The 23,412-nt window shown below is 38.5% G+C and overlaps 1 protein-coding gene across 2 annotated transcripts; it reads left to right on the top strand.

Moving 5' to 3' along the window:
* Positions 1–994: 994 nt before the first annotated feature.
* On the top strand, positions 995–22,784 carry ntrk2b (neurotrophic tyrosine kinase, receptor, type 2b). 2 transcript variants are annotated; one of them, XM_032569617.1, is made up of 18 exons: positions 995–1,815; positions 5,778–5,852; positions 5,933–6,004; positions 6,093–6,161; positions 6,259–6,410; positions 6,534–6,670; positions 8,944–9,076; positions 9,542–9,844; positions 10,077–10,091; positions 10,889–10,891; positions 11,025–11,053; positions 11,913–12,012; positions 13,259–13,447; positions 14,597–14,727; positions 14,821–14,993; positions 16,056–16,296; positions 17,150–17,308; positions 19,124–22,784. In XM_032569617.1, the coding sequence occupies exons 1-18, from the start codon at positions 1,616–1,618 to the stop codon at positions 19,307–19,309; spliced, it is 2,367 nt and encodes a 788-aa protein (XP_032425508.1). In that variant the 5' UTR covers positions 995–1,615; the 3' UTR covers positions 19,310–22,784. The 2 variants fall into 2 exon arrangements, with proteins under 2 accessions (XP_032425508.1, XP_032425507.1); XM_032569616.1 differs by having other exon boundaries at positions 996–1,815; positions 11,004–11,053.
* The last annotated feature ends 628 nt before the right edge of the window (positions 22,785–23,412 follow it).

Raw genomic sequence — 23,412 nt, 5'->3', positions numbered from 1 at the left:
GTCCTTAAGTCTCTTCGTTGTCCTGTCCTCCCCTTGATTGTTCCCAGGTGTGTCTCGTCTCTGTGATTACCCTCCTGTGTATTTAACTCCACCTGTGTTCCTTGTTCCTCGTCGGGTCCCTGTCAATGTCTAGTCTGTTCGTCGTCGGTGTGTCTCTGTGCGAGCTGCCGTGTTACTGGACTTATTTATTATTAAATCATCATAATTCATCTAACCTGGGTCCGCTGCCTCTGCCTCACCACCAACACCACCCGCACTTCATGACAGAAGCAACACCTCTTAGTGCCTAAATGTGTTGCTCCTCCTATGTATCTAGAAAAGCAAGTGTGTTTCACGCTTTAAATTAGATTATTGGAATAACGGAACATTTCAATTTAATTCTGATTCACTGAGATGCAGCTGTGCTCCTCTTAATGTACTTAGCAGGTCAAGTTTCTGAGATCTTAAACCACCATTTTTTATTTTTTGGCTTTTTTTATTTCTAACAAGACGTGCAAAAAGCAAGAAGCTGCACTAAAGCTGGTGTTTAGTGCAGCAGAGGAACAAAATAGCAGACATCCATCTGTGCTCTGTTCAGTGATTGGTGTGAGGCCTATTTGAAGTTTGGAGACATAGTATAGGTAATTATTTTTCATAGATGCACCCCGACTTGTGCGTCACCCGCACGTCACACCGGGCCTACTGGACAGCCGTACAACAGCGTTGTTATGGAAAAGGCTCAGCTTTCATCTATCGCATTGCTTCAGAGTAACCACAACACTAGAGTTTGTATCTGTGTCGTTGTTGACGGGTGGCCCTTTGACCCAAAGCTGGCCACTTAGTGTTCCTAGCAGCCTGTATAATAAAGCTGCTACAGTTTGCGTTTCTGAACGCAATTTTAAAAAAAATAAAAAAATATTAGTATTATCATTATTCAAATTAGGCTTCTCTAATAAGATTCTTTCGCCGGCATCTAACTCAGACATAAAATCACCATCGCAACCACCTCCCCACACCCTCCCCACCCCCCATATGAGATGGCTCGGAGCTGCGCCCGTCCTCGGTGATGATCGATAGACGGATGCAGGTAGCTTTCCTCCCCTACACACGCAGCATCACCACGCATCCCTTTACTCCGCTGTGCAGCTTTCCTCCCCATCAGCGCACATACGCACACGGGGGCTCCTGCCTATTGATCTCTGAACATCTGGAGCAGCTCATATTTGTTTTACAAGGCAGTCAGTGGCCGCAAAAGGAGGAGTGAGACAGCAACAGCGGCGGTGGCGGCGGCGGCGGCAGCAGCAGCAGCAATAGCAGCAGCAGGACGGAGCACTTGACACCTTTCTTCACGGCATCGATATGCAGTAGCGTGATACCAGCTCTGCGGAGACGGAGAAGGCCAGTCCATGGCATCTTGATATTAAAAACGTGGACTCTGCGCATTCCCAACCGACAGCACAGTCTTGTTTTTTGTTTCTTTTCTCTTTTTTTTCCTCCCCTACCTCTAGTTCTGTAGAATCGGAAGGATTAACTTGGCCAAGATAAAAGGCGGCAAGTGAAGAAACGCTAATAATTCAGCTTGACCAGATTCCGTTCTGTCGTGGGGGATTCGTGGGATATATTCACTGGCCCCGCGATGGACTCCAGCGCGGGGAAATATGGCATGGCTCGTTTTGGATTGTTTGTGCTTTTGATGGAGCTGTGGAGATCCGGCGATGCCTATTGCCCCGAATCTTGCACTTGCAGCATCTCACGGATTGTTTGTAACGACCCCGAACCGGGGATCGAGGATTTCCCTGTCCTTACGTTAGATGACATGGAAAACATCACCGAGATGTAAGTGTGTGCATATAAACGATCTTATTAACTTACGAAGCAGGTAGCTCAAACCCACAGTATAGGTGGCAGTGACACCAAACATCAAGGGTGTATAGTATTAATAATGACAAGTGCATATACCATTAAAACCCTGGCGGGTATCATAATAAAGATGTATGAAAAACGATATATATATATATATATATATATATATGTATATATATATATATATATATATATATATATATATATTTGTATGCGCGTTCATATTAGTGTGTGGAGTGCAGGAGATACGCGTGCGTGTACGTGTGCGTAAATGCGGTGCGAGTGCGCGTCATGCTTATTTTGGATTAGTGTGTTTTCCTCCAGAGTTAAAGAGCACTGGATTGAACGCTCAGGCCCAGCAGCGGAGCCTCCAGGGTCTTCACTCTGCCTCTTTTTTAGAAAAGAAAAAAAAAACATATTTTTTTTTGGGGGGGGGGGTAGAGTGGGCGTGGGGGAGATATCCTCAATATTTCGAAATGCCCACACTGTTGACAGATTACACATGAGATCATATCAGTTGTGTACAGCTGGCAATAGGCTGCCGAGAGTTGTGCGCCCTTATCTGCGTCAGTGTGGAGGCCTGTGAGTGTGCCTGTTACAACGCTGCAGAAGTCCACACAGCCTACAACTGCACAGAGTAGTGGAGACTGGGTTTAGTTTTTCTGAGGCAGACGCGCTGGAGCCATCATGGATATTATTCAACTGGCGCCTTTTGTGGGGAAATGACTTCTTCATTTATGAATACATCCGGGGGCGGAAAAAACGGTTGAAGCAGCCAACGATTTGCAAAGTTTCTACACTTGCAAAAGCAGGCAAATCAAATTTTAAACGTAACATACTGTATATTGCATTAGTTAATGGTTTAAGCTACTTTATTATTTAGGCTGCATTGCAATGGATACTGTTTATTAACTTACAAACGAAATCTCATCCCTATACTGTGGCTGAGAAACGGACAATGTTCAGGGCCGGCCAAAACTTGTACAGGGCTGTAGGCAGAATTTGACTTGGAGGCCCTCTTCTTCTGACTCTCGCTGTAGACAACCAATATCTAATCTCTAAGATCATGAGCAGTTAGTCTTCTACCTGCAGTGTTTTTAGTTTGAATAAACAAATACATTTTTCCTGAGGATGGAAGCTAAATTACTTCTCCTTGAGCCAGCTCGACCAATTAGGGTAATGGTGCCAACCTTGTCATGGGTCAAATGTGGACCAATCCAGACCTCGGTTGACTTAACAAGATTGAGTTGTGGTTTCAACCAAAATACTGGGTGAAGTTTTCTGTCAAATGAGTTCTGGTAAACAGTATCTAATGGTAAGGCTAAGAACAAATTTAAAAGAAAAACTTTCTCTACACAAATGACATTTGGGGTGAAACTAATTTGTATCGTTTTAGAAAACATCTGCGCTGACAATTGTCAGATTAAAATAAAATAAAGTCATAAATCTCGTAATGTGTAATAAGGCTTTCTGACAAACAGTTTGTGCATAAAATTCATACTCAACATGCTTCTAAAAGTTGACTAACAGATTTGTACTTTTAGTTTATCTTTGCACTAAAGGTTGGAATGTTAGCAACATTTCCAAAATAGTGTTCTCTCAAATGAACTTATATGAGAGAGGAATGGTACTTTGAAATGATACCAACACCATGTCTAGTATAGAAATGAACATGGGTATCATATTTTACAGGTTGACATCCTGGTGTAATTATCTTGTTCTGTTAACACTGAATGCAGTGAAATGTGAAACTAAAATCATAAAGTTTTTTAGTTAAAAACATGGGTTTATAGGTCAAATTAATTGATTGTTGGATTATTACTTGGTACTTATTTGGTCGTTTTTGAACAATTATAGGCATCTCCAGGTATATCAAACACAGTTTTGTTGAGCCAAAGTTTCTCCCCCAAAATCCCTGTCTTTGTCCATCATAGTAATAACAGAAAAAATATTAAGAAAGCAAATGATATGTTTACGATATGAGTGTGTTTACTGACTGGTTTCAATAGAAATGATTGAAATTTCAGCTTGCAATTGTAAATAAAAAGTCAATCTTAAGGGAATGGCAAAGCAAGAAGTGAAAACACCAACAAAGTCACAGGAGAAAAAAATTGCAGCTGCAGAAAGAATTACTACTACTAACATGTCTATTGAAAGTTTGTTGAAGACTACAGCCTCACACTACCTGTGAATATCGTTTCATGAATTTTGTTGACATGTAGATAAATTTGGTTGTCAAATTTAAAACCTATTATATAACACAAAATAATTGCCCATCTGTATTGACTTTACAGTCGCTTCTTTGATCAAAGTGTTAATGTGGAAGAAAACTAGCGCTACCTCGTGCTAACTCCTTAGTAGGTGGAAGGGTAATGTCACCTAGAGTGAAGACTCTCGCTCTCTAGCGTGAACTAAACTGAAACTGATATAAACATTATTATGCTGAATTGTTTTACCATCCCATCATTTCTCATTTTTTATACTATGAAAGACGTTAATCAAAGTCAAATCAGGTCAACATTTTCAGTTTTTTCTGCTTCCCTTTGGTGACTTTTCTACTCTTACAAATTGGGTCACAATATTTGGTAAAAACTATTCAACATCCCTTCCAAGTTCCCAACAGCATAATCATTTGTATTAAAAAGACAAACAAACAAAAAAAAAATTAATAGGGTATGTTATTTGGACATAGTTCAAAACAAACCACTGTAATTTAAACACAAATATTTAAGCAACAAATACCCCTATGGGAAATTGGTTAGATTTCAAAATAGCAAAGCCTACCCTACTTGTTTCTGTTTTCATTTTTTTCCCCTCAAATCGCATGCCTCTGGTTTATTTATTTAAGGATAATTTCATTTTTAAACAACTTCCTGACCTGCATGGTGGTGCAGTTGGGAGCACTGTTGCCTTGCAGGAAGAAGGTGGGCTGTAATCCTGACCTGGGATCTTTCTGGATGGAGTTTGCATGTTCTCCCGTACATGTGCAGATTTTTTTTTTTGTGGGTAGGCTAATTTGTCTCTAAATTTCACTTAGGTATGAAAGTGTTTGCATGCAGGAATATTTCTCCTGTGTCGCCATGTCTCTGTTCCTATGTGATGTACTGAAAATCTGTACTTCTCACCCAATGAACGCTGAACATAAAGGCACCAGTCCCAACAAAGACTCCACAAGTTAAACAGGTGTAGAAAAATAGATGGTTGTCAGCTGCAAATCCAGAAGATGATCATTTATAGTAATTTCTTTCTTCAAAACTTCAATAAAGGATGTCAGGAGTGATGTTAAGAAAATGCCATGGATTTCTGAATTGCTATGCTGCAAAACCAAGTTCCATCCATCAATAGCTGCTCATCCTTACAGGGTATTGGGGGAGTTGGTGCTTATCTCCAGCAGTTATAGATGGTACTCCCTGGACAGGTTGGCAGTCTGTCATAGGGCAACAGACATGCAGGATAAACAACCATTCACACAAGCACTCATATACCTAAGGACAATTTTAGAGAAATCAATTAACATCCATGTTTCTTGAACTGTAGGAAAAAGCTGGAGTACCCAGAGTGGACAGATGCATGTGTGGTGGGGAAAGAAAGGGGGGATTGCAAGCTATATTTAGAAAGACCCTAGACCTGAATTTGAACCCACAACCTCCAGAAGGTCTTACCAGCTGCTCCACTGTGCAGCCCTGAGATCAGAGTTCTTGAATTACATGTAAAAAAAAAAACAAAACCTAATCTTACATGTTATAAGAAAAAGAAAACAGTATGCTTGAGACAAAATATCCACATTTTGAGGGCAAAATCTTGCCATTCTCTAAAATAAAACATAAATCAACTTTATCTGCCTCAATACTTGACGTAGCAAGTATAATGTGATCATTTTACATAAACATGTGCATTGTAACAAGTCTAACATCTGGTTTCATTTGTTTCCACAGACACATTGCCAATCAAAACAGATTGATTAACATAAGTGACAGCAGTTTGAGGCACTACATAAACCTCAGAAATCTGTAAGTATCCCACCTGTTTGTGCTTGGTTAGATATTAAACTAATTTAAACTAAATAAATGCACACTGTAACTTCCAACAGAACGGTGACAAGGACAAGATTAACATATATATCCAAGGATGCATTTTATAACAACACAAGACTTCAATATGTGTAAGCACCGTCTTATAGTAAAGTTATTTTATCGCACCTGTTCCCCCTGCTGACTTTTTACAGTCTTTGTTGCTATTTTTTTTTGTAGAAATCTCAGAGATAACAACCTCTCCATGCTGTCATGGAGAACATTTCAGAACTTCAACAGTACATTTCCGTAAGTTGACATGCGTGCGTCAAACTGTCAGTAGTCCAACATCCCCTTTCTTCTCCCTAAAATCTTTCTTGCGTTTGTTTGTTTGCTTCATTTTAAGGCTTCTTCTATCTGGAAACCCTCTGGATTGTGTTTGTGAAAACTTGTGGATCAAACTAAGACTCCAAGAAGACATAGACGGTCCAGAGCTGACATGTACTGATGAAAGGGGAGAGACAAGGGACTTTGCCACACTCACTCCTCCAGACTGTGGTAATGTAAAGCGTTGCTGGTTTTCTTAGGCTGATTATGTTTGCTTTTTGAAGACATAAAGGAGCTGTTTAAAACTAGAGACAATATTCATGTATATTGTCACTTTTTGTATGTTACTTGCAGTGGTTCCCAAAGTAGAGTTGAGCCCCAAAAATGTGACTGTAAGGGAAGGGCGTGATGTCAAAGTTGTGTGCAGTGCCTCAGGCTCCCCTGTTCCTGACATCCTGTGGACCCTCGATATGCTCTCAACCCACTATGAGGTGAGATGGTTTACCTCAAGTCTCTTTTAAATGTTGGAATATGCTAAGCCCAAATAATTTTAGTCTATCATACAACACAACTGACCACACACTCAAATATAAGATCAAATGGTCTGGGAGAAGCAGCTGGAGTACTTGAAGAAAATTTGTTTTTCAAGTTTTTGAGAGAAAGCAAAAAGTTATCTATTGAAATAACAGCAAATAATGCAAATTGCAGAGTAGTAGAAGAAGAAGAAAGTAAAGAAAAGTCATCAGCTTGTCCTTTAGTAGCCTAAGCCTACAGCAGCATAACTACAAAAATAGCTGAGGATATCCTAATCTAAGGATAGGATAAAAAAAGGATAAAAAAAGTATCTATCTCTTTTTAGATACTCTAAAAAAAGAGTATCTAATTTACAATAAAACATTGGCAGCTGTGGTTGCCAGAACTTTACAATGTAAATACGGTAAGATCCATATTTATATGGTAAAATTCTATGGTGGCCAGAATTTTCCGGCAAAATTCTGGCAACCACAGCTGCCAGTATTTTACCATAATTTAGAGTAATATTTTTTCTTCTTTTTTTTTGCCCAGTGTAGTCTAACTGTCAGTTTTATGAAAAAGGAAAGTTTTCAACCTCGTTTTAAAACTAGACAGGATGTCTGCCTCACGGACTAAAACTGGATGCTGGTTCCACAGGAGTGGCGCCTGATAACTAAAAGATCTACCACACATTCTACTTCTTGAAGTTCTAGGAATCAGCAGTAAAATTGCAATCTCACGGAAAAGTGCTCTTGTAGGAACACATGGAACAATCAAATCTCTGATGCATGACAGAGTTTGATTATTTAAGGTTTTATAAACAAGAAGGAGAATCTTAAATTATATTCTGAATTTAACAGGGAGCCATTGAAGAGAAGCTGAAGTAGGAGAATTGTGATATCTCTTTTTAATTTTAATCAGAACTCTTGCTGTAGGGACATGATCTCTGTAGTGACTAATCATTGCTCTTGGTCTGGCAATCCAGTGGACGAGTTTGTGTTTAGGAGTTGCAAGGACAACTACCGTATTTTCCGGACTATAGAGAGCACCTCACTATAAGCCGCATCCACAAAGTTTTTTTTTTTTTAAAAACTGGAAACGTACAAATATAAGCCGCACTGGGCTATAAGCTGCTGGTATCTCCGCTGCTCTAGGTTTTCCACAAGGACGCAGCAGAGGGCTGAATACATCTGCTATTAAGGTTGCAGCCCCCGTCTAAAATACCGAACCATGGATTTGTTCACGCCGAGCTTACGTGCAGAGGCTATCGATCTGTACTGCCAGATCGATAGCCCTCAACTTAAAAGCTGCATCATATGAACTTCTTCGTGTTGTTTCCTTGATGAGGGATAATGAGTTTGAAAACATTTCTCTGTCGTGCCTGCTGCTAGCATGTGCTTGTTCTAAATGAAAATCAGCACTTTCTTCTTTGATTTCCAATTTTGACTTCTAATGATTCACTTCCTGCAAAAGAACCCCCTGGTGGTTGAAAAAAAATCCACAGAAAAGACGCACCGTGCTATAAGCCGCATGGTTCAAAACGTGAGGAAAAAGTAGCGGCTTTTAGTCCAAAAAATACGGTAAATAACTGGTCTCCACAAATCCTGACCTCTGCCCAAATCAACGCCTTTGAGAAGAATTGGAGTGGAGACTGTAAACCTGGAACATCAGTCCAACATCAGTGTCTAACCTCACAGATGGTCTTGTTGAATTATGGTTCCCATACTTCTACAACTAGAAGAACACATTCTCACTTGAATTGTAGCTGTTCACTGAAAAGAGTGGCTTAACATGACATTAACTATGATTTGGGATTGGGATGTACGTGAAAGCAGACAGATGAATATTTTATCATTGTAGAGCAGAAGCGTAGCGATACACGTCAGACAAATATTACTTCCCCGCAGAAGATGGTGTTACAGCACAGCAATAAAACCAGGCTACATGAAAACTGAATCCAGTTGAACCACAAATAAGCATAGCTTCAGTCAATAAGGAGCATTTTTAAGTGAAGGGAAAAAGACACTAATTTGTTAATTTTTTTTCAGGAAAAAGTTAGATGTAAATTGTAAATAACTGTAATTTATTTACATTATCCAGGAGCTGTAACGATTCAGTTACTTTTATATTGCAATTAAATTACATACCACCGTTACACATACTATGAATGATATAAGTTGTTTTATATCTCACCAGTCTCATAGGTCCGTACACAGAATCTGTAATTGATCTAATAATCTTGTTTTTTCAGATTGATCCTTTGGAAACAAAAAGCACCCTCATCTTGTCAGGCCTGTCTCCTGATGATAACGGCAGGGTGATCGTATGCAGCGCCGAGAACATAGTCGGTCAGATTGAAGCCACGCTTCAGCTCAATATTCTCTGTAAGGACTTCAAATATGGCTTACATCTCTAGAAATCCTATTTTATTTACATTTAATTTGATCTAATTTCCTCTGTGTGATGAGCATTTAAATACTTTCTCCTAAACCGTGTTTTTTTATGTGGAAGCCGAAGGCTTCTCGGTTTGTTGTCATTAGTGTCTCCTGGAAAATCTTATTGACTTTCCATGTTTCCTGTCCATAACTCTTCTTCCGGTAAAGCTGCTCATGCCTCACCACGTGCCTTCACTTGTTTAACATCCATTTATACATGGCCATCTTCCATGTTTTTCTGTCTTCAGAATTGGAATGCATACTTTTTCATTAGGTTTATTCTCCCCTCACAGTTATTTTTCCAACCTGCACCTCTCCTCTCCACAATTAAGGTTTTTACTTCACCTTTGCTCTTACTGTTTATCTCCTGTTGTCCCCGTGACCGCTCTTCTTCTCCTATTGCCTCCATCTTAGTTCCCCCTAGAATCGAGCAGCTGTTGGCTCCAGAACAGGCCCACCAGTGGTGCATCCCATTCACTGTGACGGGGAACCCCAAACCCAAGCTGTTGTGGTATCATAATAAAGTTCTTCTCCAGGAGCAAGACTTCATCCGCACCATGATCCACGAGTCCACTGAGAACGAGGACCACGGCTGCCTGCAGCTCGCCAATCCCACTCACATCCACAACGGCGAATACAAGCTTGTGGCAAGGAACGAGTATGGTCGGGATGAAAAGACAGTCACCGCCCAGTTCCTTTATCCGCCAAACATTACAGGTCAGTTTGCTTCCTGTTTCCAAATAAGGATATTTTTAGAGCATGGTTTTAAGCGTGATAGATTCAACTACATTCAAATTGCAGAAGTGCAACTGTTTCAGTTGTACATCTTTTATTGTATGGCTATGTTAATTGTGATTAAGTTTTGTAACTGAGTGGGGTTTTATATGTAACAAAGCTGACATGTTATTATTATAACAAATTTCTTTGTTTTTATTTCTTTTATTTACAGAAAACCCAGATTATGGTAAGTAATACTTACGTTTTATGACTCGATTGCCCGGAAAAAGTATTAGCCCCCTCACTCATTTCTTGATTTTGAAACCTTCCTAAAATAATAGCCTAAGTCATTTTTGGCAAAAATAAATAAATAAGTAAAACTGCCACCTCTCTTTTGCTAAAAGGTGAATTTGGCAAAAAATATTACTTTTGGCGAAAAGTATTTTTTCCGGAAGGTGATTAATTACAATTACATTTAAATAATAAGATAGATATTATTGTCATCTTTCTGTTCTGTATTTTCTATTAGGCCAGTGTCTTACAATAGAATGTCAGTTTTAGATCAGCAATTTTGATTCAACAGTGAAAAAACAAACAAAAATAAAAACAAACTATTTATGGGAGACCGCTGATCACCAACACAAAGGCCCACCTCATATGAGTCCACCAACAATCCTAAGACTTTTGGAAAACTATTCTGGGGATAAAAATGTAGTTTTTTTTAAAGACATAAGTCCCATTGTATCAGGCCAACTTTACAGCATTTAAGGTGATTGACATTTTTGACACAGTCAAACATGATGGTGATAGTGTCATGGTCTGGGGCTTCTTTGCCACTTTAGTGCATGGACATCTTTCCATATCTTTGTACGATATAAGAGGATTACTTTGAGGATCTTAAACACTTAAGTCTGCCGAAAAAGAAAAAAAGCACAAGAAAGCTGCATTTAATTTTTCTCTGTACTCTTATGCAGTTAAAAATATCTACTGATTTTCATCTTTTTTTTTCTCCCATTTTCCCCTGCATCTGCATCTTCTGCTCAGATGGTAAGTTCTTTAATTTTTCCAGACTTTATATGTAGTTTCACTCAATAAAATATTGCACAGATAAGTCAGAATTGCAAAATATTTCCAAATATGAATAACTCTGATTTGACAGATCACATATATACTTATCCAGATCCACCGCCTCTGGACGACAGTGTTGCAGTAAGTGATCCTAAATATTACTAGCCATGTATAGCTTTTTACAAACCTTTTGACTTAAATAAATATTTGCAGTTTATTTGATTGTGGTTTCAATGACGTACATTATATTTCTTATGTCTTACAAATTTGCTGATATAGAAGTGCAAATAATTTCAAGTGAATAGGGATCAGTGATGCTTCGGGACCTGAGGTCCTGGAAATAGTGATGCAGTGCATAGCTTCAAAAACATCAAAAAGGACATTTTAAACCAACATATTATCCAGTAAACTGAATTATGTGTCTTACGTGGGCCTTCAGCTAAATAATGATCCAGTACATATTGCTTTATTAGCACAGAAATTGCTAATGAAGCACAGAAATTGCACAGAAAGGTGGTGGCTTTAGAAAGCTGCCACCTAATCTCAATGCCAAGACCTAAATTGTGTGTTAAGGTAAAAAGAAAAATATATAATCTCGTACTCAGGTCTATGGACTACCATAAAGATTGTGGAACTGGTCTGTAATCCATGTCTTTGTAGTCTCCTATCTCTAGTCAAGACCTATAAACTATTATTTTGCCAAATAGGGGGAGTTATACAAACCTTAAAACTTATCTGTACTAATATTTGTACCACAAGTGACTTTGCTAAAGTCCATTGTTTCTATTTTGTTAGACATTGATTACATATGCTCAAATCAGATGTTCTATTTTTCTTCTTTTTTTCCAGTGTAAAATTAGACTGCTACAATAGATAAAAAAAACAAAAAAAACATGATTACCAGAGATCTCACTAATTATGATCAGCACCTTATTTTGATTTCTGCAGTTTAGTTTTGACTTCTTACTGGGATCACATTCTCTCCTTTATTTATTTCCAGGTATATGTTGTTGTGGGAATTGCCGGTGTTGCCCTGACTGGCTGCGTCCTCATGGTCATCATTTTGAAATATGGAAGAAACTCAAACTTTGGTATTAAAGGTAAAATAAATATATATTTTTTTGTTCCATAAATAAGGAGACTTAAGCTTATACCCATAATTCTCCAGAGAAGATAAAAGAAACAAAACCTTCCTAAACTGTTGTCAGATCAGAATATTCATATAATTTTTTTATTGGGGCTTTTATGTGAAATACCAACACAATATAGATCATAGCTGTGAACTGGAAGAAAAAATATTAATTTAAATGTACAGATAAAAATCTGAATGTGATGGAACCGTTTCTAGAACAAACATTTGCAGAAGCTAAAGCTGCAAATCTTTTGGGGTATGTCTCTCCTTGTTTTGCATATTTTGAAACTTGTCGATTTTTTTGCAAAACAGCTGCAGCTAAAAAGAGCCAGATTTAGAAAGGTGTGACCTCCTGGGCTGGAGCCTGTTTTAGACCCCTAACCACAAAATATTTATTTCACTCCTGCAAATTACAGTACATTGATATGTAGGGCAACTCATCAGCTGGTAAGAACTGGTGCATCAGATGGCTTCATGTTGTTCCAAAAAATATGTATGATAACTTTAAATACTTAAGTATTGTTTATATTAACAAAAACAAAATGACATTAAAATATGTTGATTGCAGTGAGTTTTGCATAGAGTATAATGTTTGTAAAGCATGCATTGATTTAAAAAAAAGCAACAAAATCTTTAGGACCCTCCTAAAGACTTGGGGCTGGCCACTGTAAGCCCTTCCTAAAGTTCAGCCCAGCAGCTAATTGAGTTTATACAGGATTGTACAGAGAATCATACCACAAAAGTGATATAATTAATAAGGTGTGATACCTTTACAAATTAGGCAATGGAAGAAGATATGTGCTTGTAATGTGACCAAATGTTCTATTTTACTTTTTAGGGTAAGCGTTGTCTACAGATTTTATTTTCAAAATGCCTACTACCATTGCTAGTTATAAAGAAGTCTATAACATATATAAATACTGATATGGCTATTTCCTATATAAAATCACATATTATTGACTTCCTCTATTAGTCCAGCATTTCTCCCACAATTTTCAGAAACCTGATACTAGGTATACCATCAAACCTATGTACCCTTCAACATCCATCCACCCTGTTAACCACTCTTCTCCTCTTTCCATCTTCTCTTACTCCTTCTTCCTAATGACCAACCTCCTACACTTCACCTTCTTGTCTGCCCATCTCTCCTTCTCCTGTTTCCTGACCTCCACCACATCCACCTCCTTCTTTTTCTCCTCTCCGTGGGTCCCTAGGCTCCTCCTCGGTAATCAGCAACGACGATGACTCTGCCAGTCCTCTTCATCACGTCTCCAATGGCAACAACACCCCGTCGTCCTCAGAGATGGGTCCAGATGCAGTGATCATTGGGATGACAAAGATTCCTGTCATTGAGAACCCGCAGTACTTCCGCAACTCCGGCAGCATGCTGAAAGCTGACACGTGTGAGTTACCGCCGCTCTTGATGAACGCCGGGTAACCTGGGCTTTTATTCTGATAAATCCATGCAGGGATCATTGCTATAGGCGCCATATTTATCAGCAGATTCCTACTGTGCCTCGGCAGTGACTTCCTTCTTCAGGAGCTAACTGGAAAGCTCAGACAAGATATTCAGAAACACAAACTTTTTGTTTTATTGGAAATCTACAGATTTGAAGTGTCTTAGCTCTTTGCTGGGCAAAAAATATGAAACATTTTGTAAATACCAACCTTCATTTTTAACTTAGTTTGTTAGGAACCAGTCGGCAATGAAAAACAGTGCTCAATAGTATAAAATAGTACTGACAATAATAATATTAGTACTAATTTCTACATTCATAATAACAATGTCAAAAATAAGAAGAGAAGGAAAAAAACACACATATATCAATGTCATATCAAATTACTAATAATTAACACTTGGCACAGACTAGACTGAGTGGTCCATATATAGTATAATTGTATGATAATCTTGAGGAAAAATACCAAAGAAAATACCAAAGTTCATCAATATTTACACAAATCATTTTTAATATAAAATATCAAACATTATATAATTATTTTAATTGAAAAACAATCATTACAGTTACATTTTTTATTTGTGCTGCTTACTTTTTTTATTGTCTAAACCTACTAAATGTAATGAACTTTCCCTAAAATGCAGGTGTCTAAAGATTGGTCAATTGAATGAGAATGGATATGTTAGTTGTAAAATAGACCTTGGAAGACTTGGGACTATTCCCTTCATTAGAATGTATTTTATAGTTAAAAACACTGTCATAAATTAAAAGTGTAAACTGTAAGAATCTGGAGTTTCTAAAACAAAGGACATGATGGATGTCGAGAGTTAGCTTGTCTAGCAACCCCAGCAAAGCAGCTTTGAAGGGCCAACACTTGTTGAAAAGTCTATAAGAATTTTATTAATGGAACTTATTTTTACATTTGGAATTTTTTATTTTTTTTAATGGTGCATAATGAACACACATATGTATGAAAAGCAGCAAAAGCATATCTCCAATTGATCAAATTCCAGTATACTATAAAGTTGAAATATTTTTCTCAAAATTCCTACTAAAAAAGATCTTGTGAGTGATTTGACTTGTTCTGTATTAAAGTTGTGCAGCACATCAAGAGGCATAATATTGTGCTGAAGCGGGAGCTGGGAGAAGGAGCCTTCGGGAAAGTCTTTCTAGCCGAGTGCTATAACCTGGTGCCAGACCATGAGAAGATCCATGTGGCCGTCAAGGTACTGATCAGGAAGCTCCTTCTTCAAAAACACTGGGGAACAGTTTCCATTGGATGTTCGCTCCTGTTGATCCTGCCTCTTTCTGTCTGTCAGACTCTGAAGGAGGCCACTGAAAGCGCTCGCGCAGACTTCTACAGAGAGGCAGAGCTTCTCACCAACCTGCAACACGAGCACATCGTCACCTTCTACGGCGTGTGTGTGGAGAGCGACCCGCTCATCATGGTTTTTGAGTACATGAAGCACGGAGACCTGAACAAGTTCCTCAGGTGAGATCGTCTTCCAATGAAATGACTCGTTTTGTAAAAGTAGTTTAATTTTGCCTATTGGGCATTAACACCTCCTTCAACTGTAGCAAGGAAAAAGGCTTTGCTCAATTATATTAACTATATGTTAGTTCCAAAGCACATCTCTGTTAATTAAATATCTTGGCTGGAGAAGAAGACCATTTAAGTTTTACATATTCTTTTGTCAAAAGAAAGAAACTCGTGTGTAAAACACAATAAATCACTGTTCAAAGGCGAAAGTAATAATGAATTAAGCACGCAACAGTTCAAAAGCTTACAACTAGCATAATAAGATCAAGTTAATGTGCCGACATCTAAATAGTTTCCTGATCGTAACATTTGAGACTCATAAAAACATTAATAGGTCTCAGTAACATAACAGGCGTCATATGAATTGATTTTGAACTCAACTAAAGTCATAAAGAAAGCCGTCTGCTAAGGACGTTTTCAAAAGAATGAACTGTGGCTGAAAGGTCAGACTCTGAGTGGTGTGGCCACAGTTATGGTAAGACTATCTGTAACGACCACAAATTTCCATTTCATACATTGTCAGTTGTGGGTTATGTGGGCAGTTTAATGGATGCATTCAGTCGCCTGCCTGGTTTCATATCATCACTATAAAGTTGCTTAACCATAAACTTCTTCTCTTTTAGGAAGAGAAGAAGAAGCCACAACCTGCCACAGTCTGTCATCTGTATATATTTTTAATTGTTGAACTTCAATTTACTACTACTACAAAAAGATTTTGAATGTGCTAAAATCTCAGCGTACACAACCTCAGACATGTAGCTTAAATTTTCTAATGCTATTCTATCTGTTGTCAGGAGTTGCAACAGGAACGCTCCTGTTTGGTTTGCTTTGGCTTTACTGGTGTTGCAAGTTTCTTTTCAAATTGTCATAAATTAGAATCAAAACTGAGACTTTGGAGACAATAAGTAATCATGACAGATGAAATGTAGAAAAAAAACCCCAAAAATTCAGAAATGACAAAAAACTACTTCTTTTTCTGTCGTTTGTAAAAGATGCAATGGTTTTTGGGTGCAGGTCCCACGGTCCTGATGCAGTTCTCATGGCAGACGGTCAGCACAGTATCTTGGTGGAGCTCACCCAGTCTCAGATGCTGCACATTGCCCAACAGATTGCTGCTGGCATGGTCTACCTGGCCTCCCAACATTTTGTCCACAGAGACTTGGCAACAAGAAACTGCCTGGTAGGGGAAAACCTGCTGGTCAAGATAGGAGACTTTGGCATGTCGAGAGATGTTTACAGCACAGACTACTATAGGGTGAGTAACCGAGAGCTGTTTGCTCTTCATCTTCCTATGTGACCCTTCATTGCTCATTATTGCTATTGCGCATCCTTGCAATCTTCAAATGGTTCTCATAAATATAGCTTAATACAGAAACATGATCTACAAATAGTGATTGCTTTCTCCAGCTTTGGTCAGTCAGGTGTGTATCAGTAGAAATAGCAATTTTAACATATTTTATCTATTTGAAACTTTCATAATCTACAAAAATCTCAAGTTTCTATGGTAATAAGAATCAACAGTGCAAAAAAACTCTGGGAGGCTTTTCATTTACTTTCAGCGATGTGTTAAATTATTCTCTCACTCAAAATTGACAACATCATATTAAACCACAAAAGAGCAAACTGTGTAATTATCCAGGTATGGACATGAGAGAACTGCATCTATTTATGGACGTAATCATAAGACTGAAAAGAGTCAAATAAAAGACATTTAGAAGAAGCAAATAGATTTATTTAATTCCATCTCCGTTTTGTCTCGCATCTTAAGTTGAATCCCACAGCGCCCTCTGCTGGAGTCAGAAATGTAAGGAAAAAATGTCATCCTAGTTAGGGCCTTTCACCTCCCTCTGATGTTATTCAAAATGAGTTGAGTAAGGGATCCACCAGCACAATGTCAAGCGCTGTTACTCTCAGTTCTCTTTACAAATGTGAATATTATAGCATACATTTTCAAAGTCCTTTTGCTGGCGTGTTGTTTATTGGTTACAGTAATGTTCCAGTCCCTGCCTGTCATATAAGTAAGCAAGTAGAGATGGTGTAACCAGCAACTGAAACCCTTTTATCTGACCTGAGGGGACTCGCTAATGGAGGCTGCTGCATCTCCCCAGGTGGGCGGTCACACAATGCTGCCGATCCGCTGGATGCCCCCAGAGAGCATCATGTATCGGAGGTTCACCACAGAGAGTGATGTGTGGAGTCTAGGTGTGGTGCTGTGGGAGATCTTCACCTACGGCAAGCAGCCCTGGTACCAACTCTCCAACAATGAGGTCAGTCACATGAGGTTTAAAGCTGTTTGAACTTCTCAAGCTGTAATTAATTGTAAGACTTTAGTGAAGGCGTCATGGGAACTGTAGTATTTACTGTTGTTGAAGGTTGACTAATATCAGAAACTGAAGATATTAATGTTCATGCTTTTTATTCTAGTAATGCGATTTGCAATTTGTTCCACAGAGTATTGTACGTAATATAGTGTTAGATGGAGCTATAGGTGAAATTTCCCAGCACGATTGTTGTCAATTTCCTTGATTTAGATGCATTTTAGGCGAGGTAAGCTCTGAAAGAAACTCAGCACCTGCAAAATGTAAGCCCACAGACCTCAGGCATTTACTTCTTTTTGTGTAGATTTTTCTTTCTGATCCATCAGAATGTATCTCTAAATGCTACCTTGCAAAAACAGGAGGATGGTTTTTGTGCACATCAGCAGGAACATAAGTTGCATAGTTATGGGCTGTGAAGAGCTTTAGAATAAATAGAAACTCATTAAAACAGAAAACTCTGGCATTAGATTTTGAATGCATTAATGTTCTGAACTAAGCCTTAGCTCACTCTACGCTGCTTGTAAGGACACTGCTGTCTTTCCTGTTGACTTTGCAATGCACAGTCCTCCTAGCCCCCTAAATCCTCACTCTAACCCTCAAAAAAGTACTTTTTCCCCTTTTTTAACTGTTTGCCAAGCACAAGCTTTACAATATTTTCACAGGACTGTGTGTGATAGGCTTGCATAAAATAGTCCAAATGTTAAATGGAAAGAAAAAGATAAATGGTTTTCAGAAATATTTAAAAAGAACAAAAGTGTGGTGTCCACCCACTCAAAAACCCCCCCGCAAAAACAAAATCCACATTTTTTGGAAGAAACCCTTAAGAAGTCCTGTTGGCAGTTTACTACAAGCATGTAAGAAACCCAGTAAATTAAATCAAAGTTAAACTTTTTGGCCAACATAAGAAAAGGCCATGTGGGTCAGAAAACTTCACCTTGAACACATCACCCCCCCCCCCATGGAACAAGGTGGAGGCAACATCAAGCTCTGTTCTGCTTTACTTCAGCAGGAGGAAAACCTGTTAGAGGCTGTGAAGGATTTGATTTTTGCTTGCACTTTCCATCCAATGTGACCGACCTTGATCTTCTTACATAAAATATATAAACTGAAGTTTGTAGTGGCAGTGTGGCAACATGGAAAAAAGTTTAGGAGCTACAGAACAGGTGTGCAAATCACTGCAAGCTGTGTAGTATTGTAGTTAAATCACTTTGGTGCCTGCAAGATTAACTGTTGTGATCCTGGTTCGGGGTGGGCATTTATCGTGTTGTTTCTCATTTATTGTGACAAATTTCTTATCATAATAAGAATTTGAATTCATCGTTGTCACAATAAATTCCAATAAATTTAAAGCCCCTCAAAGTAAACTTTTAGTTTTATTATTTTCTCCACTCAATATAAATATATATTCTAATAAATTAGAAAATAGGATGAATGTGTGAAGCGTAGTGATACAAACAACACTTCTTCATGTGGCTGGTGTCCTAAAGAACCACACTACACATGGTGTCTTTTCCACAAGTAGTGTTTGTATTTGTGTGGCTATGATTGCTGTGCTATGCTGTCACCAAAAAAAAGAAAACAAAGAGCAACAAATCGTTTTTATTGTCATAGTACCACAAAATATCATTATAAAACTTGAAGTCCATATTGCTCACCCCTACTCCTGGTTGTTTGGATGTATTACATCAATTATTTTATTTTATTTTACTCCATTTTATAAATGTGTAAATCTGTCACAGCATAAAATCCAACTGTCTCCTGCAGGTGATTGAGTGCATCACGCAAGGCCGAGTCTTGCAGCGGCCCCGTACCTGTCCTAAGGAGGTATACGACCTGATGCTGGGCTGCTGGCAGAGGGAGCCCTACATGAGGCTCAACATCAAGGAAATCCACAGCATGCTCCAGAGCTTGGCCAAGGCCTCCCCCGTCTACCTGGATATATTGGGCTGATCCACCAGCGCCTGTGTATGCAGTTTGTGTGCATGTGTGCTTCGTATGCGGACTGGTTTTTGGGTGCTGGGGAGCATGTTGGGAGCCAGAGAGGATGTTGGAAGTGAAGGTAGCGTGACTACGTCTATGTACAGAATCTGGTTGTAAATGTGACTGTAAAGTGCAAACTGTCCGTGTCCTCATCCCACAAAGAGAAGCCTTAACGTTTAGGTTTTGCTTTTGTTTTCTTATTAGTTTGCAGAATCTCCTTGGCTTGTTTCATAGAATGAAAGGATTATGTGATTTTACTTAAAATAATGGTCTAAAAAAAACGAAACAAAACAAAACCAAAATGAGGAGAGAGGTCATTCTGCATCATGTGAATCCATCGCCACAATGTTTTTCATACTTACTAAGCAGGGGGGAGGGGGGGATCAAAAAGCAAGAAGCACTCATTGACTGAGAATATTTGGATCTATGTAGATAAAGCTTTTTAAGTCCAGTTGATTTAAATCTGGTATTTAAGTCATGCACATGTAAAAACATTTTACAGACAAGTAAAAAACACAAAACAAGAAAAGATCATTTCAAAATTGTGAAATAAAAGGGAATATATTTTACATCCTGAATTAAAAATGACATATTTTGTGAATATCTGTTCATATTTTACTCTAATTAAAAAAAAAAATCTCTCTCTCTCTCTATATATATATATATAAAATACACTGGTGGGAAACAGTTGTTCAGGCTTGGTTTTAATGAGCAGGGCTATCTGAAGCACAGAGTGTTAACTCGGGAGCATTGGTTGTTTTTGTTTTCCATTTGTCTGTCATTCACCTGCAGTGCCATTGAGTAAAATGACAAAATCTTTATTTTGTGGCTCATCTCTGAATGATGTTTCAGAGCCAGATTTCAAACCTTATTGGCTCTTACAGGACGGATTGGAGTGAGGCAATGGGCCGAGAGGGTTTTCTTTGATGCTGCTGAAAGACATTTGAGGTTTTCGGCATTTTCAGCAGTTTTAAAGTCTTCGCTTTGCGTCAACTTGTTTTGATTTTCTTATCTTTAGTTTTATATCCAGTGCATCCAAATATGTTTCTTACCCCTTGATTTTTCTTTTCACATTTTGAACTGTTGCAACAAACTTTAATGCATGCTATCAACATTTTTATTAGATAAACCGCTGCAAGGTACTGCATAGTTATGAAGTGGAAGAGAAACAAATGTGTGTTTTAAAATTTTTATTTCAAATAAAAGTAAAAAAGACGAAAAAAATGCAATGCACATCTTCACTATTGAAACTTTACATGCGAAACAATTTATTTCCCAGAAACTGCACACCATCTTCACGGCAGTGTCATGCTGTGGGATTGCTTTTTTTTTTTTTTTTTTTTTCCAACTGACAAAAGCGAGTTGATGGCTCATCCTGAAAGAAGATCCGTATAAATAAATAAGTGTAAATATAAAGCCGGAGGTACTATGGAATGACTTAGATCAAAGCCTAATTTAATTAAAAAAATTATAATAGATATTGACGAATGATAGTTTTCCTGTCAAAAGATTCTTCCACCTGTGTTGTGGATGCTGATGCTCCTCCAGAGCATCTTTTCTGATTTATAGCTGGATCATATGTTAAAAGCTTAGGAGTCTGATTTTTTTTTTTTCATTAAATATGCTGCTTTTAACTAGCTCACAGCTTTAACTCTGACCTGTCCAATGTGTTCGTTGGCCTTCACGATTCTGTTTAACAACAGCTGGATTTGTGCTGAGGGTAAATTACGCAACAATCGGGTCTTTTTACAAGTTAGTTGAGCACCGAAGAGAATTGGTTGCATGAGATTTTATTTAGATGCTTTCGAGCAAATTTGTGCCACACTTTTTAGATTTGTAAAAATCTAAAAATATCACATCTCTTCCACCTTTACAATTATGCCCTACTTTGTGTTGGTCTGTCACATAGAATACTATCTAATACTAACTACTATCTATTCCTTGAAGTCTGCTGCAGGCCCAAGGGGTGTGAAATAAAATGCTGCCGAATCACAGCGGAAAGAGTAAATTAGCAGCTGACTGCGCTTAATGTAACGCTAGGGTGCTGTCATCTACACTTGTCATCAAACTAACCATTACATGTTTTGTTTTTATTTATTTATTTAAAAAAATATATATATATATTTAAATGAGTCAGACAATAAGTTTTGTTTGTCAGGTGCAGTTTGTAGCATTTTTGTAACCCTCCCACGCCGCCACTGCCCCAAAATGCACAACCTAAGCAGCCACCCTCTAGTCTACCACTGAACACCTTTTGTCTGGACCGCAGCTGTAACCTTCAGCCTGGCTGAGCTGAAGGAAAGTGTAAACCTGAGAAAAAATAAGCATTTTTAATTTTTTTTTTGTCCGTCTCACTTATGTTTTGGGGTTTTTTTTATACACTGTCCTGTACAATAGTCCTGTGTGGGCTGTATATAAACTGCTGTCCATCCTGTACAGCTCTGATAACTGTCTATATGAATAGTAGGCTACGTTTAATAGTATAATCTGTCCCAAGCAGGTACGTCAGAAACTGTGTGACACCTATTGAAGACTATGTGTTATGGGCCACTGGCAATACATACTAAATGTAAATAATGGTTTTATTTGTGCGCCGTCGTACGATTTCCTCGTGCTCGTTCATAATACCAGTGAGAATACAATCCTCCTCCCTTTTTGCGACTCTTGATCTGCAGAGGACGTTGTTTGAACAATGTGTTTTATTTTTCTCTCTGAAAAAGAAGAAGAAGAAAAAAATACGATTTCCTCTTTTCCTCTCCACTGTGATGGGGAGCTCATACAGAGGCTATCTGGGAGGCCACCTGTCTGCAGGAGGAGCACAGACTCTACATACACCCAGATTTCTCCTCTCCAGCAGGCGTCCCAGTCGCTACGTGGCCGACGGAGGCAGGTGGGGGTCTGAAGAGCCCCTTCTGCCCGACCCCCGACACTCGGACCACCTCTGACTGACTGTAGCCTAATTTGATCCTCTTTCAGATGAATAACTGTGACTTTGCATCATGAATAGTATATTATTTTGAATGTAATCTAGAAGGGTGGGGATCTTTTTTGAATGTAATCTATCTTAGGGGTGGTGTCAATGATTTTTTTTTTGTAAATATATGGTAAAAGAAGAAAAAAAGACGACAACGATGACAAATTTTACTAATGAATACGGTGAGCGTGTGTTCATGTTTGTTGGGGTGATTGTGTGTATATTTGCACATAAAACTGAATGCATGTGTGAAGGGGTGCGTGGGCGTGTGTGTGTGTGTGTGTGTGTGTGTGGGGGGGGGGGGGACGTGTGTGTGTGGTGCGCTTCTGGCAGATTTGATCCTGCTTTAATCAGCCAGTTCTATCAATCAATTCAATGCTTTGTGCATCATGTGAGTAGCTTATCCACAATTACTGGAAATGTTTCTTGTGATACTGTGCATTTAATAAAGGGTGGTATGTCTTACAATAAGCTCTGCGTCCTTCATCAAGGATTGTTTGAGGAGTGCTACTCAAAAAGTTACTTTTAAGACTTTTTTTTTTAATTCTCACATCACTGCCAGCATGTGCATGGATTCTAAACAAAGTAATGCTCATAGTGGGCTTCTTATTAAGGAAATCTACCCCGTGACGAGACATATGGGAGCTTTTGCATGCTTTCAAATAAATTTTAAATCAAGCACACCCATTTTATAGTCATTTTCCTACCCACCTAAGCCCCATGTTAATGTTGGTTTGAATGTAGTTTCAAATAAGAATTAATATTTTATGTTTTTCTTAGTTTTTTTGTCAAACATTTCCATGAACAGTTCATTTAAATTGGGTGGTTTTCTTGGACTGACCTGGCTTTTGAGCATGGTCCAAAATTTTCCAGTGGGAATCATGGCGAGGCCGTTCCAGACGATGAGCGTTAGCTTGTTTTGTCATCAGTTTTGAGTTGTGTTGGCATCGGTACCCTGCCAGAACAACCAATTGTGTCAGACCTTTAGCTTCCTGGCTGTTGATTTGTGGATTTGTCATTATTCCATCCACTTTGTGCAAATTGCCACTCGCAGTGAAGCAAAAAGAAATATGGAGCAAACCTCCAAGCAGGTGTACAG

Source organism: Xiphophorus hellerii, chromosome 8, assembly GCF_003331165.1.
Source record: "Xiphophorus hellerii strain 12219 chromosome 8, Xiphophorus_hellerii-4.1, whole genome shotgun sequence".
Lineage (NCBI taxonomy): Eukaryota > Metazoa > Chordata > Actinopteri > Cyprinodontiformes > Poeciliidae > Xiphophorus > Xiphophorus hellerii.
Note: the sequence above shows the minus strand (reverse complement) of the source record. Positions and strands in the feature narration are given on the sequence as shown.

Excerpts from the sequence above, each read along its gene's own strand:
- ntrk2b (XM_032569616.1), top strand. The coding sequence starts at position 1,616 with ATGGACTCCAGCGCGGGGAAATATGGCATGGCTCGTTTTGGATTGTTT. Across the intron at positions 6,162-6,258 it reads AACTTCAACAGTACATTTCC|GCTTCTTCTATCTGGAAACC; the intron begins GTAAGTTGACAT and ends CTTCATTTTAAG. Across the intron at positions 13,448-14,596 it reads CATGCTGAAAGCTGACACGT|TTGTGCAGCACATCAAGAGG; the intron begins GTGAGTTACCGC and ends TCTGTATTAAAG.